This window comes from Hemicordylus capensis, chromosome 4, assembly GCF_027244095.1.
Source record: "Hemicordylus capensis ecotype Gifberg chromosome 4, rHemCap1.1.pri, whole genome shotgun sequence".
Taxonomy (NCBI): Eukaryota; Metazoa; Chordata; class Lepidosauria; order Squamata; family Cordylidae; genus Hemicordylus; species Hemicordylus capensis.
In genome coordinates, this window is record NC_069660.1 from 204,726,465 (window position 1) to 204,742,946 (window position 16,482).

Here is a 16,482-nt window from a genome sequence, read left to right on the forward strand (position 1 = left end):
AAGTCGTGCAGGAATCTTCAGATGAAGGCAAATATAGTAGACAGTGGGGAGTAAGTTAGGGCTATAGGTAGAAAGGGAATAGATCGTCAATGATACATTCGTCTTAGAATTCTGATTATTTCTCTACATACAACTTCTCATTAAAGGCCTGATCCTCTACTCTTTGCCTGTAACAGTTTTGCTGATATCCGTTAGATTGGTTTTGCAAGAACTTTCTGGTTGGCCTGAGTGAATTCTTCTTAGCAACACTCCATTGCACTTCTTCCTCTGAGTAACTGTGGGAAATATTTATGGTGTTGGTCCTGCAGAAAGGTGGGAAGAATCTTCCCAAATAGTACTTCTAGGCAAATCAAGTATGTTGCGGCCTTGTCACCAGAGTAAATCGTAAGAACATTCAGTTTTAAAGAACTAGAGGGGTCATCTAGAGACCAGTCTTCCCCACAAGTGTATAAGCTGGGCCCTGTGAATAATGGAAGGAGACCATTGAGGCTGAGGAGAATAGAGGGCGGCAAGAATTACAAGAGGAAATGTGAGCAAATGCAGTAATATGTATTTATACTCTGTTGCATATGTATGTTAGACTCATTTGGGGATGGGGAATAGAAGGAAAGTGATCTGTTTCTATATATGAAATCCTAACATTTGTGAGTCAAGCATGTTCAATAAATTAGCATGTGTTGAAGGAATTTATTTTAAAGTACTGAGCGAATGAAAGAAGTAACAAGTAAATTTCCTTAACATTCTTATGTTTCTTAACACATTTTAAAGTAGTATTGCATTTACCTTTTGAAGAAAATTTGAGCCAATAAAGGTCCCATGAATATTGGGACCCCAGAACATGCCAATTATAAGGAGCTACTAAAAGCAGCTATTTACTATTTTCTGTCATTGTATGACAAACAACATTTGAGCAAAAAATTCCACCAGACACAAGATGGTAATTGAACATTAGATGTCCTGTAGTGATTTATCACCAAAGGGATTTGCAGAACACCTTGTAGCCAGTTAGCTTATGGTAAGGTAGGTCAGGATTCATAATTGATTAACAGGTGGTAGAATCATTGTGTGTGAGACCACATTGATGCTATAAATTCCCTATCTCTGCCTCATTGAGCTTAGGGCCAGAACGATGTCTCTGTGTGCGCTCTAAACGTTGTCGTTTCCTTTGGGTAGAGCAAAAAAGAGCTGAATGGAGTTCCAGACAACCATTCGAGATGGCTCTATGGACACCCCACTCATATATCACACAAGACACAGCATGTCACTTGCTTGGGGTTTTGTGCAATCACTTTAACTTTCACAATGAGAGATTCCAAAATGAATTAGCAGTGAACATATTTAAAGTAAATTCTTGATATAATCAGATCTTAGCAAATGTTCTGATACAGTTTGCTTGGGGGAGCTAAGGTGAATTTCTAGTTTTATCAATCCCTGATCTGTGTGAACCTCTGAATCTTGAAGTGCATTTTCAGATCAGATAGTTCCTTTCCCACAGTGATGTTCAAACTGTGTTACAGGGAGCCCTGGAGTTCCCCACAAGCTTATCGGGATTTAGTCACTGGGATCAGTGATCGCAGACAAGCTCTCCTAAAGGACAGCTAGCCCACAGTTATTGATTTTTCCTAACGATGTCCATGCAGTGTTGGATATATGTTTTAGAGTGCACAGGCTTGGCATTAGTTGGGCATCTGCCAGTACCCATGGACTATCAGCGGGCCCACCACTGACCTGTTGACAGCTGGAGCCCCTGAAACTGTGGCACAGTTTAGGAACATAGGAAGCTGCCTTATACCAAGTCAGATGATTGGTCCATCTAGCTCAGTATTGTCTACACAGACTGGCAATAGCTTCTCCAAGGCTGCAGGCAGGAGTCTCTCCCAATCCTATCTGGAGATGCCAGGGAAGGAATTTGGAACCTTCTGCATGCAAGCATGAAGGTGCTCTTCCCAGAGTGGCCCTATCCCCTAAGGGGAATATCTTACAGTGCTCATATGTAGTCTCCCATTCAAATGCAAGCCAGAGCAGACCCTGCGAGCAAAGGGGACAAAGGGGACAATTAATGCTTGCTATCATAAGACCAGCTCTCCTTTCTCCAAGCACACTGAAAGGGGCAGGGAATTAGGTCAGGATCTGACAGCAGTAGCAGCAACTAAGACTGCTGCAGAGTAGACAGTGAGGCTATTCCCACAAGTGAGGCTATTCCCACAATCACTGGAAATCACTGGTTCCCAGTGATCGTGGGAAGCACCGGACTCACAGGCAAACCCGGTGCTCCCAAGGCGGCTAGCCTGCCTAAAACACCCTCCCCTCAAACAAGGTTAATGGAGCAGGCACTCTGTTAACCTTGTTTCCCTGCTCATGTGCCGCCATGGTGCATGGCAACACATGATTAAACCCCTGACCGGGAGGGTGCCCCGTACGCCTTGGTGTCCCGACCAACTTGCACAGGGCATGCTAGGATTTCTGGGGGCCAAACAGCACCCGATCCCCACAGTCCCCACTGGCTCCGTGACGGAGCCGGTAGTTGTGTGGCCAGCCGATCTGGCCACCCAGGACTGCACGACTACTGAGCCGTCCCAGGCTATACACACAGATCCTGTGCTGAGCCTCAGTGTTTCTCGGAGTCAGGCTGCTGTGGCATGGGTGAATAAGACACACTTCCTCACTTTCCTAAGTCCTCAGACTGTGGGACATAAATGGTCTCAGAAATCCTTACAACCGGCCTATAAAGCCATCCAAGATTATTTGGGGTAAATGGGAAAAATAAAATAAATGAGCGAGGCTAAAGGTGACAATTGCGGCTTGTCCAAATTTTATTTATTTATTTATATTCCAGCAGTGTCCCTCCAATACACTGCTGTTCAGGGTGGCTGTGTGAGATTTGAACCTTCAAGGGCTTCTTGGTTAAAAGTAAAGTAGAGTGTGCCATCGAGTTGATGTTGACTCCTGGTGACCACAGAGCCCTGTGGTTGTCTGTGGTAGAATACAGGAGGGGTTTACCATCACCATCTCCTGTGCAATATGAGATGATGCCTTTCAGCATCTTCCTATATTGCTGCTTCCTGATATAGGTGTTTCCCATAGTCTGGGAAACATACCAGTGGGGATATGAACCAGCAACTTCTGGCTTGCTAGTCAAGTCACTTCCCTGCTGCGATTAGGTGGTTAAAAGCCAGTTAAGAATGGATATTCTTCTTTCTCAGGTCAGTATTCTATGAGTGGCTTTCAGTTTGAGTCAAGTCTTTCAAGCTTTATTTGTCATGGCTTGGCTTTTTTCTAATGTTTTATTGTCTTGTTTATTATAAGTCAGTTTCATGAAGGCATTTCACATCCGAGAATTATGAGCAGAAGCTGAAGTTTTTTGAGGCCATGGTATGAGTATTCCAAGCAGATAATCTGGCAACACTGACTAGAAGGCTGTTGACTAAAGAGGCTGGAAAAGTCCCATGTCTGTCCTGGGCACTATTTAGGATCTTGCAACTTGTTAACTAGTGTTAACTGCCCAGTCCCTGGCAGTAGGAACATAGGAAACTGCCATATACTGAGTCAGACCATTGGTCTATCTAGCTCAGTATTGTCTTCACAGACTGGCAGCGGCTTCTCCAAGGTTGCAAGCAGGAATCTCTCTCAGCCCTATCTTGGAGAAGCCAGGGAGGGAACTTGAAACCTTCTGCTCTTCCCAGAGCGGCTTCATCCCTTGAGGGGAATATCTTGCAGTGTTCACACATTAAGTCTCCCATTCATATGCAACCAGGGCAGACCCAGCTTAGCTATGGGGACAAGTCATATTTGCTACCACAAGACCAGCTCTCCTCTCCTTGATAACCCCTTGGCACGTGTTCCACATTTTTTGGAGCAGATGTCCCCAAACATCAAACAGCTGTATTATAGTGTATTCCAACCACTGGCTTATCCAGGACCAAGAACTTACTTGTGGTAAAAATAATCCCAAAGAGGCCAGACCCATGGCCTGCTCTTTATATACTCAGGCAGGTGGCCAGAGAGACACAGTTCCATTCCTGCAGGCTTACAATCTAGGAAACTGGACACATGAGGGGAGAGGAGGGAGGAGGTAAAGGAAGAGCTCTATTGGAGAATGTTTAAGCGAACAAATGACTCTAATGTTTTTAAATATGGAAATGTAAGGAGCCAGCCAGAGGACAGTATTCCAATGGTAATGAGTGGCAAATGAGAAAGGGCACAGTTGGGGGTTGTAATGTTATATTTAATTACATGCAATTAAGCATTATATTTAAAGAATAAAAATTTAGGGTTCTCTACACAGCAGACTTAAACTGGTTTAATAGTCATTCCCCTCTGTAGTGAACCCTTGGAACTATAATTCTTTTTTCAGGGGAAGTGGTTACGCATCCCTAAAAGAAGTCTCAGTATCTTCCCTAAATTACACTCCTCAGGATTCTTTGGGGGAAGAAGACAGTTAAACTAGGATAAAATTGACACAAATTTGTAGTATAGATCTATTTAGTAGTATGTATGTACAAGATGAGAGCATTTATACTATAGGCACGTGTTGCAAACCCACATAAAGCAGGTGCTGAGATGCTTTAAGACGTGTTGGAGAAATAAGCGGGGGGGGGGGTCTAAAATGAAAAGGAGGGAATACTACATTTTTGAAATATTCAGGAAAAATGACTCTTGATACACTGAAGATAAAGTGCAATGGTGGTTATAATTTCTGAATGGTAGCCTATCCCAATATGTGGCTTGCAGTCTGAAAAAGCCAGAGCTGGCCTCTAGAAATATTTCTACTTGAGTTCTTGTTGGTTATGTTTGATGCCAGCTGCCATAAATTATGAGATACTCATTCTTGGCATTCAGCAAATAAGCAATCTGAAATAATTTATGGGAGGTGCTAGTCAATCCAGAAGTGTGATATAAAATTGAGACTGTGGGAAAGGAAATTCCACTTTACTCTTTCATATAATAGAAACTTTTAGAATAGCACTGAAAGAAATTAAGAGACAGCAGGATTGCAACAAACTATCATAAGATTGTTCAATTAAAGACATTCTAAGCCTGTGGAATTCATTACAATGATACTGGGCAGCTTCATAAGTAACAGAGCATGTATGGTTGTTCTGATCTGCCAGTTCCCAAAGTGCACACAGGAGCTCAACTTCTAGTGTTGGGAAGGTTATGCCAACACTGGGCATGTCAACTGAACTCCCCAATGTCAGCATATTCTACACTACTTACAGTTCCAAACCTGCCATCTGTAACCTAGATTTGAGGTCAGTTACAGATGTCTGGTTCATATTGTACACCTGGAGACTTGAATGAAAGCAGATGTTACTTGCAGAGAATTTGCTTATGTATCATTTTGCCAATTTTGAAACTCATTGTGAGAAGTGAAATGTGAAAAATCCTTATGCAGAGGGGATGTACAAATCTGTAGACTCCTGCTCAACACATTGATTGAGCCACTGATTAAGAGCAAGAGAGGTCTAAATACATCTGACCAATAGCTTATTTCTGGCAAATTGTCTACTTGTGACTTTGAATACAACTACTTACTCTCCATTGTCAATAGTTCATTACTGGCAAATAGTCCATGTGAGACTTTGACTGGAACCTTTTACTCTTTGTGTTTATTGTTAATCTATGGGTCTCATGTTCACATTGTATATTGGGTACTATATGTTTGTTTTAAAAACCTCTTTTATAAATTTGATATTTTATTTTTGGATTAATGTTTGAATAAATAACAGAATTCATCTATTATATAACTTTGTCCTGTTTTTTTTTTAATTTTAATTTTAATGTAAACCATCCTGAGCCACTTTAGGAAGGGTGGTATATAAATTGAGTGAGTGAGTGAGTGAGTGAGTGAGTGAGTGAATGAATGAATGAATACATGCATACATACATACATACATACATACATACATAATTCACTCAATATTTTATTATGACATGTTTAATTCCAAGGAATTCAGGGCAGCATACATGGTTCTTCAATGCCTTCTTATCACCTCAACAAACCTGTGAGATTTGCTAGATATATAGAGAACAGTGAGTTTTATGTCTGTGTGAGGTTCTAAACTGAGGTCTCCTCAATCCAAGTCCAATACTCTCACCACAACAACATGCTGGCCCATTATTAAATATGCACCTATATTTAACAGCATGAACTCATCCTGGCATGGCCCAGAGTTGCAGTGACAATCAGTAAATTAGAGAATAGCAGTCTTAAACCAAATCATATTCTGAATAGTAAGGTCTCTACTTAGTAACCCATACTCTGAATACATATCTTTAAATCCCACAGTGCAGTGAGAGACAAAGCAACTGTGGCTTTCCTCGCCCATTCCCATCCCAGTTCTTTCATCTGCCCCCTACCTCACTGGCTGTGGTGAGCAGGCCTCACAATAAGTGAGGGAGGAGTGCAGATGACCACACTAGGGAAGAAACAGGTGGCTAGAGCTGTGGCTATATTATCTCCTGCAGCATGAGGATCTCAGGTTAGGGTGTGTGATGTCTGAGTCACAAAGGTAACCCTACTGACAGTTCAAATCTCCATGACCCAGATATCATCGGGAGACATACAAACTTGCTCATACTATCTGTTGGGTAACATGGTTAACGGAATTCCCATTAACTTAAGTCCTTGGATGTTTCCAACATCCAGACTCAGTTAATCATAATTAACTTGAGTCCCATTAACTTGAATAGGACTTAGCCATGACTAACATATCTCATTTATTTCAATGGTGCTTAGTCATGCCTGGATGTTCATCTGGATGTTGCCCATTGATTTTATACCTATCTTGACAAAGAAGCATAGGACAAGGAGGCTGTTTGCAAAACCCAACCCTTCCACTTTTCCATCAGGTCTGCATCAAAATCTGCTCCTCAGAGGGACCTGTCTCCAAGCAGAAGAGTCCACTGCAGTAGCAGTCTTCCTTCACAACCACTGACATGTGCCTAACCTTGACCTCTGGTGTGTTTGGAAGGAGAAAGCAAAATACTGTGTTAAAATTATGTGTGACCTTGTTCTCACTGATGTCACTGGTGAGCCCCACAAATACCTCAGAGATAAATGTTTCTGTGAACAGTGTTGTTTTACAGATGGTGCAAACACCTCACCCGGTGCTTTGTGGCTAACCAGGGCTTTTGCAGATGTCCAAATGTCAGGAGGATTTAGATATTCTTTTAGCAGACACAGTGTGGAAGTCCCTAAGCGTTTTAAACATAACTCTTCTTTGCTGGAACTTCCATGCTTCTGGCTTTTGTGGTCTTTTCAGGGATGCCTCGTATATTATTCTTTCCATGAAATAGGGATCCCCAAACTCTGGATTTTTTCTCCCTCTTTCAGTTTCCTCCTTTTAAATCACAGGCATTTAAATCAATGTAAGGAATGCATTTCTAGTTATATTAGTGTGCTGTTAACTCTCATGGATATCCCTTCTAGACAGAGGAGATCTTAATCCAGGATGGCTGGGCACAGTTAGCCTGTCCAGTAGTAATGGTGTTAAACTGTACCTTTAAAAAGACTGGTGTTTTCATTTTGCATTCAGCTATGAGAACAAAAATGCTTTTGGTTTCCAGCAAATTGTCAATATAGCGGTGGACATCCAGTCCCAGACTCAAGTTGCACTAGTGCAATGGACAAAGTTGTGCATGTATGAAGGTCATGTAACTGCGTGGATGCTCACAGGTGCACTTGTGCTCTCAGTCAGCTTGGACAAGTGCTGCACTTGCGCAATGAAGCAGAACATGCTGCAGACGTCTACTTTCTGCCATTGCACAAGTGCGCCCTCTTGCACTAGCGCAACACTGATCTGGAATGTAAGCTCCTGACTTAGTGCAACTAGCAAGTGCCACAGCCTTGCAATCGCGTAACCTGGTTGTGCAAATTCAGCATTAGTCGATTCTGCCAATTATAATAAAGGCAGAATGATATTCAAAAGAACTCTGTGGTTCTCTCCTTTCAGACAGAGATATGAACAGTTGCAACGTTAATATCAGCTAGTGAGATAATATGGGCATTTTCAACACTAGGGCCACAGTCCTGTTTATGCTTTCCTGGAAGTAAATCCTGCTTAAAAAGGGACCTACTCCTTACACATAGATTATGGCTGCATTGGACCAATCAGATGCACCGCTCCTAGCCTCTACATGACCAGCCATATTTAGATCCCCCAAGGCCTGGGCCTGAGTGTTTCCTGCTATTGTCCTGCTCCTAGTGATGCTGCTTTAGCTGTGTTAAGCAGTTTCAAAAGCTCTCAGCCAGGAGCTATATACCCCACAATCACTGATGTTGGGCATGCTACAGCACTGGTATGCTGTGTAGTGACCAGAAAACTCACTACCTATGTCCTCCAATCCCTCACCATGAAGCATGTGGTGATTTGCTTAATTTGCTTGTTTCTGCACCCTTGCATGGGGACCTGTTCTTGCTTCTCTTACAAGGGAGGAACAGGCCACAGATTTAATTAAGGTGAGGTACGAGAGGACAACAAGTGAATTTAGCTCAGGTGGCAAAACAGCAGCATATTCTGTGGTAAGGAAGCAAAGTTTGTTCATTTTTACCTAACTGACATATAAGAGGTTGTTTTCTCATTACTGTATAGCTGGGATTTTGTTTATCTTCCAGTATTTGGCAACCAAGTCAACTATTCTGTTCAAGCTCAACTGCTTTCACATTGAGCTTGCAATAATAAAACTTTTGTTTGTTAATTAATTAAATTAATTAATTAAGCAGGACAGAACCCAAGTTTAGTTTTAGGCTGACAATTTTATTTACTTTACCAGATATTATTCCAACAAGTGTTCACCAAAGGATAAGACAAACATTTACTATTATTTATTAAGGATATTTATATACTGCTTTTCAACAAATAACCACTTTTCAAAGCAATTTACATTTTTAAAAAATTCACGACACAGCAGGCATGTTGTCCTATTTGCTCCCCCCATCACTGGGGCACTGGAGCCATCTGACTTGCGGGCTGCCTTTTCTAAGAAAAAGAACAATGATTCCCACAGTCCCCTGTGCCAGTTGGGGACCTACAAGGGGCTTTAAAAGGGTGTGCACCTGTTGTTATTTATTTGTTATTTATATCTACACTGCCTTTTATAAAATATCTCAAAGCAGTATTCAAAGATATATTAAAATCTAGTAAGAATGTTGAAATAATGAAATTAATAACCGTTCAAAACACATAATAAAAGCATAAGACAGCTTACAAAACAGCAGCAGTAATTAAAAAAAAGCACACCCTAGAGGATGTCTTAATAGCCAGGTCCTCAGTTCCCTTTTAAAGGGAGTGAGGGAGGCCAAGGAATGATTGTCAGCTGGGAGAACTTATAAAGTTGACGCTGCAGAAAAAGGCAAGTAGCAATTTGGCTGGTTCCAGTGCTCCAGGAGAAGCAGAGAGCCTCATGCCTGATGTCGCCTGCACCCTCCTGGGTCCCAGTTAAGGGAGGAGAATGAGGAGAGGGGGTGGCTCTGATGGAAGGTCAGGGAATTGTCCGATTCCCCACATCATTCAACCAAGCCAGACAGTTTGGGGAGGGGGTCCTGTTGGTTTCTCTTGACAATTTCCCTCTTGGGTCGGATCTAATCAGGTCCAACAGTTGTGAGCCTGCACAGGTCTACTATTTATATTCAGCAGGAAAGTCGGCTCATGCATTATATGCATCTCAAAGGACCCACCGAGCTTTGGCTAGGAGCCCAGTCAAGTCATCTCCTACTTTATAGGTTACAAAAAATAGAAATATTTTAGTGCAAAACATGATTATTTTATTCTTAGCAAATTTAAACTATGGTAGGTCCTTTTAACAAAAAGGCAAAGGGGGTGTGTGGTTAATGGGGAACCTCCATTTCTCCTCACTCTGGTGCTAGAAAATAATATCAGAGTCCAGCAGCAGAAATTGTGACCCAAACCTACCAGATTATCCTGTCAGCTATCAATAGATGGTTCATATATTGGTTCCGATCATTTTGTATTGATTTGGTGCAATTGCTTTGTACGGTTTTTAAGCTTTGTACAGTAAACTTTGTACAGTTTACTAGCTCCCTTGAGCAGGCCAATGGAAATGAAGAAGATAAAATAAACATAAAATAATACTTTCAACCATTTGAGCCTGTTTGTTGTTAGACTTTATGCAGAAAAAAGCAGAGTAATGCATTTATATGCTAAATCTGTATTCAAGTAGTTCTCTAAATTTTATTTGTCTAAATTTTAATTGTTATTTCCTGTGCTTAAAAAATCTCCATGCAAAGAACTCTCTCAGAGCAGCTGGTGTATTAATCAGGACAACAATTAGCATTAAGCTGTAAAAATTCCAAGCACCCAAATTTAGCTTCCCCTCCTGTGGGTTCTTGTTTTGTTCAGATCAGGGATCCAATTATCTGATGCATATCTTTGACGAGCAGCAACACTGAGGCCAAAAAGGGACTCTGCCTCTGGAGCTTCTCAGATGTCTTGTAGCCTTTATGGTGTCAAATTCCACTTGGGTGCAAATAGTTCTGCCATCTCTGAGGCCTGACGTCACCAGCCGCAAGTGCATTTAGGATGCTCAGCAAATATCTGCTGGGACCTTCCTTTGATTTTATATGAACTTTTTTTAAAAACCAAGAAGGTTGTAGAAGGTTGGCTGTTCTTGCTCTTCTAGTTATGTCTCTAACGTATGGAGCTTTATTTGAATTGGTGGAGCTTCATTTAACAATCTAGACTTCCATCCCCGAGGAAAAGGGGTGAACAAGTTTCTGAAGGTTCTTTCATTCACTATCTGTGCATCTATGTAAATAGATATAATGACTACCTCAAGCAAAAAGACTTCTCCTTCAGTGGTGAACTCCTTGGCCAAAATATTTGACCTGAATGCTTTACAAAACCAGCAACCTTCTAATGAAGAAGAATCTGCATCCACTCCCCATTTTGCAAGCAAGAATGTCAGCTCCCCTGAAAATGTGAGTGCATTAGATAGGAAGGTTTCTTCCTTGGATCAGAAAATAGACAAGTTATTGACTGTGCAAGACAACGTTCTTCAGAAGTTGGACTGTGTTTCACAGGAAATCTGTTGCATGGAAAAGGACATTGCATTGCTTAAGGGAAAAGGAAGAGAATCTGAACCATCCATCATAACCTCCGAAAAGCTGAGTAGTTTTGATGTGAAGGTATTGTGCACCGAAATCAACAATAAGCTTTCTGCTATGAACAAGAGTGCCGAGCAACAAGCCAATAGGTTAGACGGACTTGAACAAGTAGTGCTGGGAGTACAGCAGCTTGTTGGCTGTTTGGTGGAAAAATTAAAGACTTCTAAAATCACTGATCTCATTCGCAGAGATGAAGCTCATAATTTTGTTAGAATTGGTGGCTACTTGAGAAAAGATAAATCAGGCAATCTTTTCCGGATGCAGACGTTCTCAGACAAAAAGGATGTTTTGTTCAACAGAAGGAATGAAAAGGTGAGCTCCGGATTGCTTTTAGGGGCATAACACTTCCTCCCACCTTGTGCTCAGTGCAAATTATTAGGTAATCTGAAGTAAACCATTTAGCTTTACATTTAAAATGTATTTCACAAAATTATATGCAGTGTGAGCAACGTTTTGTGAAACATTGCAGCCTGTTGGTGATAAATGACTTCTTTTTTAATGTTTGGTTGACAGTTTGTTCATACGAGAAACTATAATTAGGGGTGAAACCCTGTATTCATTGGTCTCAGAGACAAATTTCCTATACATTTCAAAGCACTTCTGTTATAAGCTAACAAAAGAACTTTTTCTCGTATTTCTAGTCATCTGGCAAACCATTAGAGCAGTGCTATAAACTTTAAAGTATCTCCTGCTAGTTTGCATGTGTCAGAATATTAAAAATTGGGGTGGGGGATGATGTATCTAAACATTGTATTAAAGACTTTGAGACTTTTAATAATTAGAACTAGCAAACGCCAGTTTTTTTGAAGTCTCTCATTGCATTTTTAGTTTGTTTAGAGGTAAAATTATTTTCCCCTTTCCTTTTTTGGTAAAATATAAAAGGAACATTTTACCAACAACATCTTTCAGTGCATACAGCGTTGTTGATATTATCTAGTGATGGGTGGACCTCATCTGCCACATCCAATATGCAATTAATGACAATAATAGTGGGCCAATGGGAAACAGGATGCTGGACTAGATGGGCCTTGGGTCTGATCCAGCAGGGCTGTTCTTACATTCTTATGACATAATTGGTATTCACCAAGCCTAGAAGCCTTCTGGATCTTTGGGGGTCCCATTTCATAGTCATACAGTTTCTGAAATGGGTCAAAAACAGAAGGGCCTCCACGAATCCAGTTCCTCTCTAATATTAACTGAAAAAGAATTATTTGAATTCAGAAGTAGTAACCATAATAATATTATTGATATAGGACATTTAAGGTGTTCAAAGTGTTTTACATACATTCTGTCAAAGCCATGATCTACTAATTTATCAGGTTCAGCAAAAATGCTCTCCTCATGCTAAACAGAAAAGATTCGCCACTGAAACTGCTGAGTAAACTTAGTTAGCTAACTGCTAACATCTGACCACCGCCATCACATCATGAAGGAAGCAAGTGGCACCTGTTGGGCCCACCTATCTGGGCTCCTGCATCATGTGGCGCTGCCACCTACCACTGAAGCAGAACCTCCCCTCTGGCTTCCCCTTTGGATGGATAGTCAGTAGGATGCCACAGGGGCAAAAGGAGGCCAGCTGCAGCCCAGGGGCTCCCCCCAACCCCAGATGCTAAGCCACACCCCTGCATCTGATGTCAGACGCAGGGGGGATATCTTAGCTTGCAAATGGGGCAGTGCAGCCCCGTTTGCAAGCAAAATCCCCCAGCCTGCGCCATGTTCACAGTGTGGCTGGAGCGGCTTTCTCTGCCTAAAAGGCAGGGAGAGTCACTCCTGGCCGCGCTGTGAACGCGGCCCTGGTTTAGTTCACAAACGGGGCCACACAGCCCTGTTTGTGAGCAGGGTTGTGCTCCCTGTTTGTGAGCACAATCCCTGGGCAGCGGGCATATTCGCAGCACGGCGGGGAGTGATTCTCCCTGCCTTTTAATCAGTGGTAGGGAGCGTGGTTGGGGCACCAGGTGCAGCCCCTGATCAACAGCAACCCAGACCCATTTGCTCAATGGTGACTTCGCCCCTGGGATGTCAGCAGGGGAAGGAGACAAAGGGAGAGAAGCTGCTCATGAGAGCAAAGTGTTCTGAGTGAATAAAATGTTCTAGCTGCCCCCAGAACTTAAGACAGCCCAACACATGCAAGAAAAAGTTGTTTGGTCCCCAAAATAGCCTCTATTCCTCCTAATGCAAAAAAAAAAAAAAAAAGTCATTTGGTCCCCAAAATAGTTGTATGGCCTCTATAAAAATCCCTAGCTGGCAACCCTAAACAGTATTAAGATGGAATATAAGAGGAGCTAGGCAGATTCATGTTGATTACTAATCCTTACCTAAAAGGGAAGTTAGTGTTCCATACTGCATCTGGGACTGAGACAATAGCAGTTTGCCTCAGGCTTCCTAGTGAGTTTGCAGCTGAGGGGCGATTTGAACTAAGAACTTCCTGACTTACAGCTCATACGCTTTACTGTTACATGCACCCACTAGGGATGTGCACAGAAACAGCTCCCTTCGGGGTGGCTTTAAGGATGGGGGAGGGTGCACTTCCTACACACACACACACACACACACACAAACTCTTCCCCCTCCGGTGCTCTGCAGATAAATAATTCCGCAGGGTGGCAGCATACCTCCCTGCTGCCCCGTTGGTTCCGTGACCGGAAGTGCGTTGTGTCAGTCATGTTTCAGTCGTGTTTATTTACGGTCATAGACCAAAATTTAAAGCATACATAATAATACACATATGATATAATAGTAATATATACAGAGATCCAATATTATCTCATCCTAATCAGCAGTTTCCAGTTTACATAATCTGGTTGACCATCTATTGTCTAGCATTCTTAGCTGCTTCACAAAACTTAGCATGTGCGGGCAGGCAGGTGCATGTCATGCATGCATGTGACATGCGCACGTACCCACAACGTGCATGTGCACCCACAACGCACGCATGCAAGGCACAAAAGCAACATGGTCACAGAAGCAACATGGTGGCAGGGAGGTATGCTGCCGCCCTGTGGGACTATTTATCTGCAGAGTGCCGGAGGGGGAAGTGTGTCTGTGTGTGTGTGTGTGTGTGTGTAGGAAGTGCACCCTCCCCCATCCTTAAAGCCACCCCGCCCCACCATCAGCTCGAAGGGAGCTGTTTCTGTGGTAGCAGGGAGGGTAAGTGCACCCTCCCCCATCCTTAAAGCCACGCCCGCATTCGAGCCCATTCAAACATGGGGTTCCGAACCTGTTCGGCATTCTAAGTATAGAATACCAAACAGGTTTGTGCACATCCCTAGTACCCAATGCCATATTAAGTAGTGCAGATTACTTTAAAAAAATTCACTGTGGAGTCAAAGCACTTTTCAAAATCATTATCCTTAAACAGCCCCATGGCCACTTCCTTGTTAGATAAGACATGCTGGAGTAAACATATGTAATTCAATAAAGGCCAAAGGAGCCTGGACAGCAGCAGGGCAACATCTTGCAAAGTGTTTCCTTTCCAGTAATCCACGCCAAAGTTTTCCCTTATAAGTTCGATAACTTTGCAAGCACCACTTTATAACAATGATAACCAAATGGAAAAATAATTTGTTGCGCAAAAGAATGGAAGCCTGGAAAGTATTTGTTTACATGCTCCTCTTTGAGGATATCAAGGTGGACAAATCATCGTTCAGAGGTAATTTAGTAAACGTTTATACTGTCTGTTAAATTTATTTTAGCTGATATGTGCTGCTGTTTTTGAATAGTATCAGTTTGGATGTTGGGAATGAAGTCCCATTGCTTCCAATGAAAGAGTATGTTAATGTTCTCACTGAAATCAATGGGATCAGCTTTGGCTGTATTATGCCTAATAGTATGTGAACCATGAGTTCTAATTCTGATGTTATTCAGATCCAAGGACCTCAACAAGATTGCAACCTGCTGGGTAAAATGGTGGATAGAGAAAATAGTGCTGTAAGTCTAGCATATGTGCCATATGGAAGAATCAAAAGCATTTCTTAAGATACAAGGCCAAGTGGAGAGCACAGGCGGGCTTTTAGTGTGGATCTGGGAGTGCATCCACACTAAATTGTACCACGTAAGAACTGCTGCAATCTCATGCGCTCACTTGTTTTCCTTAATTGGAAAGAAAAACTTTGCTTGACTGACTCACCGCCATGAGCACACATATCTCCCTCCACAGTATGCCATCCTTTAATCACATGGGAGTGATTTGTCCAAATTTGTATTTGGACTATGTGTAGATGAGTGATACAGAGACATTTCACATGATTAGGAAACAACATGCAGGGGAGAGACCCACACACACATTCATGGTGCACTCATGTCTTTATCATGTGGGGCAGGCCAGTTGAGCAAAGTTATTGTCTGAACCAGTCTCTGACTTAGATACAGCACTATGAGCTGTTCACCTAAGGGGATGTGGGCTCACTGACTCTGCGGCTCTCAGCAGCCCACCTGCTGAAGTGCAGGTGTGAGAGCCTTTGTGGGAATGACACGTTGCATCACTGCTGTTGTGCCTAATTTCAGGAATGCTGGGATTCAGCATTGCTGGGATTCAGCAATGCAACATGTCGCTCCCACAGAGCCTCTCCTTTTCAGCACAGGTGGGCTGCTGAGACCTGTGGAGTCAGCAAGCCTGCAACCCTCTTGGGTGTGCTGCTCACAGTGTTGTATCTCAGCCACTGAACCCACCCCTCTCTTTCTATAGGCAAAATAATGCCAAACAGAATCCAAAATCAACTTAACTATCCTTGGAAAAACATTGGCTCTGTCCAGTAAACCACAGCTGGATTTACTAAGCATGCATCTGTACAATGTTATGTAAAAACAGACTGCAATTCAGATTTTCTTGAACAAGCAATGGACTGAAGTCTTGGTAATACCTTACATATGGGTTTGTCTGTTTCTTTTGCTGAGACTACCTGTCATGTTAGGCCTAGTATTTACTGTTGTTCTGAGTACAATTGGCAATTAGAAACTCATCATCCACTCCACAGGGAGGAGAAACAGTAGTTTTCCTAGAGAACTACTGAAAACTCTGAGGCCTTTTGTTCCAAACTGGATTGCAGTTAGAACCATGCATCATATCATCACCACTTATTCTAGGCTTGTAGATATTCACTATGACTGTCTGCGGAGGGTGGGGGGAGGACTTTCTGTGTTGAAACCTTTTCATAATAAAAATGCAGATAACCGAAACCTTTTCTTAATAAAAATGCAGATAGCCGGTATAGTGCATAAAGCACTGCTAGTGTTCATTTAACTGAGGCTCACATCTTGATGGGCCTGTGTCTTTTCCTTTAAAAAAGATTTATGGAATAGTGTTTTTTCAACTTTTTCTACTTTTTTCTGGTTTATTTATTTATTCCTTAGATTTCTAT

At 42.2% G+C, this 16,482-nt stretch overlaps 1 protein-coding gene across 2 annotated transcripts in view; it reads left to right on the forward strand.

Annotated features, from left to right (window-relative positions):
- MYLK4 (myosin light chain kinase family member 4) overlaps window positions 1–16,482 on the forward strand; it is a 158,373-nt gene that overhangs the window by 95,180 nt on the left and 46,711 nt on the right. The window contains exon 3 of one of the 2 annotated variants that reach the window (XM_053245450.1): window positions 10,362–11,437. The exons of the other annotated variant lie outside the window; for it this stretch is intronic. Coding sequence (XP_053101425.1) covers window positions 10,784–11,437 — 654 coding nt within the window. The 5' untranslated portion in view covers window positions 10,362–10,783. The remainder of the gene's footprint in view (window positions 1–10,361; window positions 11,438–16,482) is intronic. 2 annotated transcript variants of the gene reach the window in all.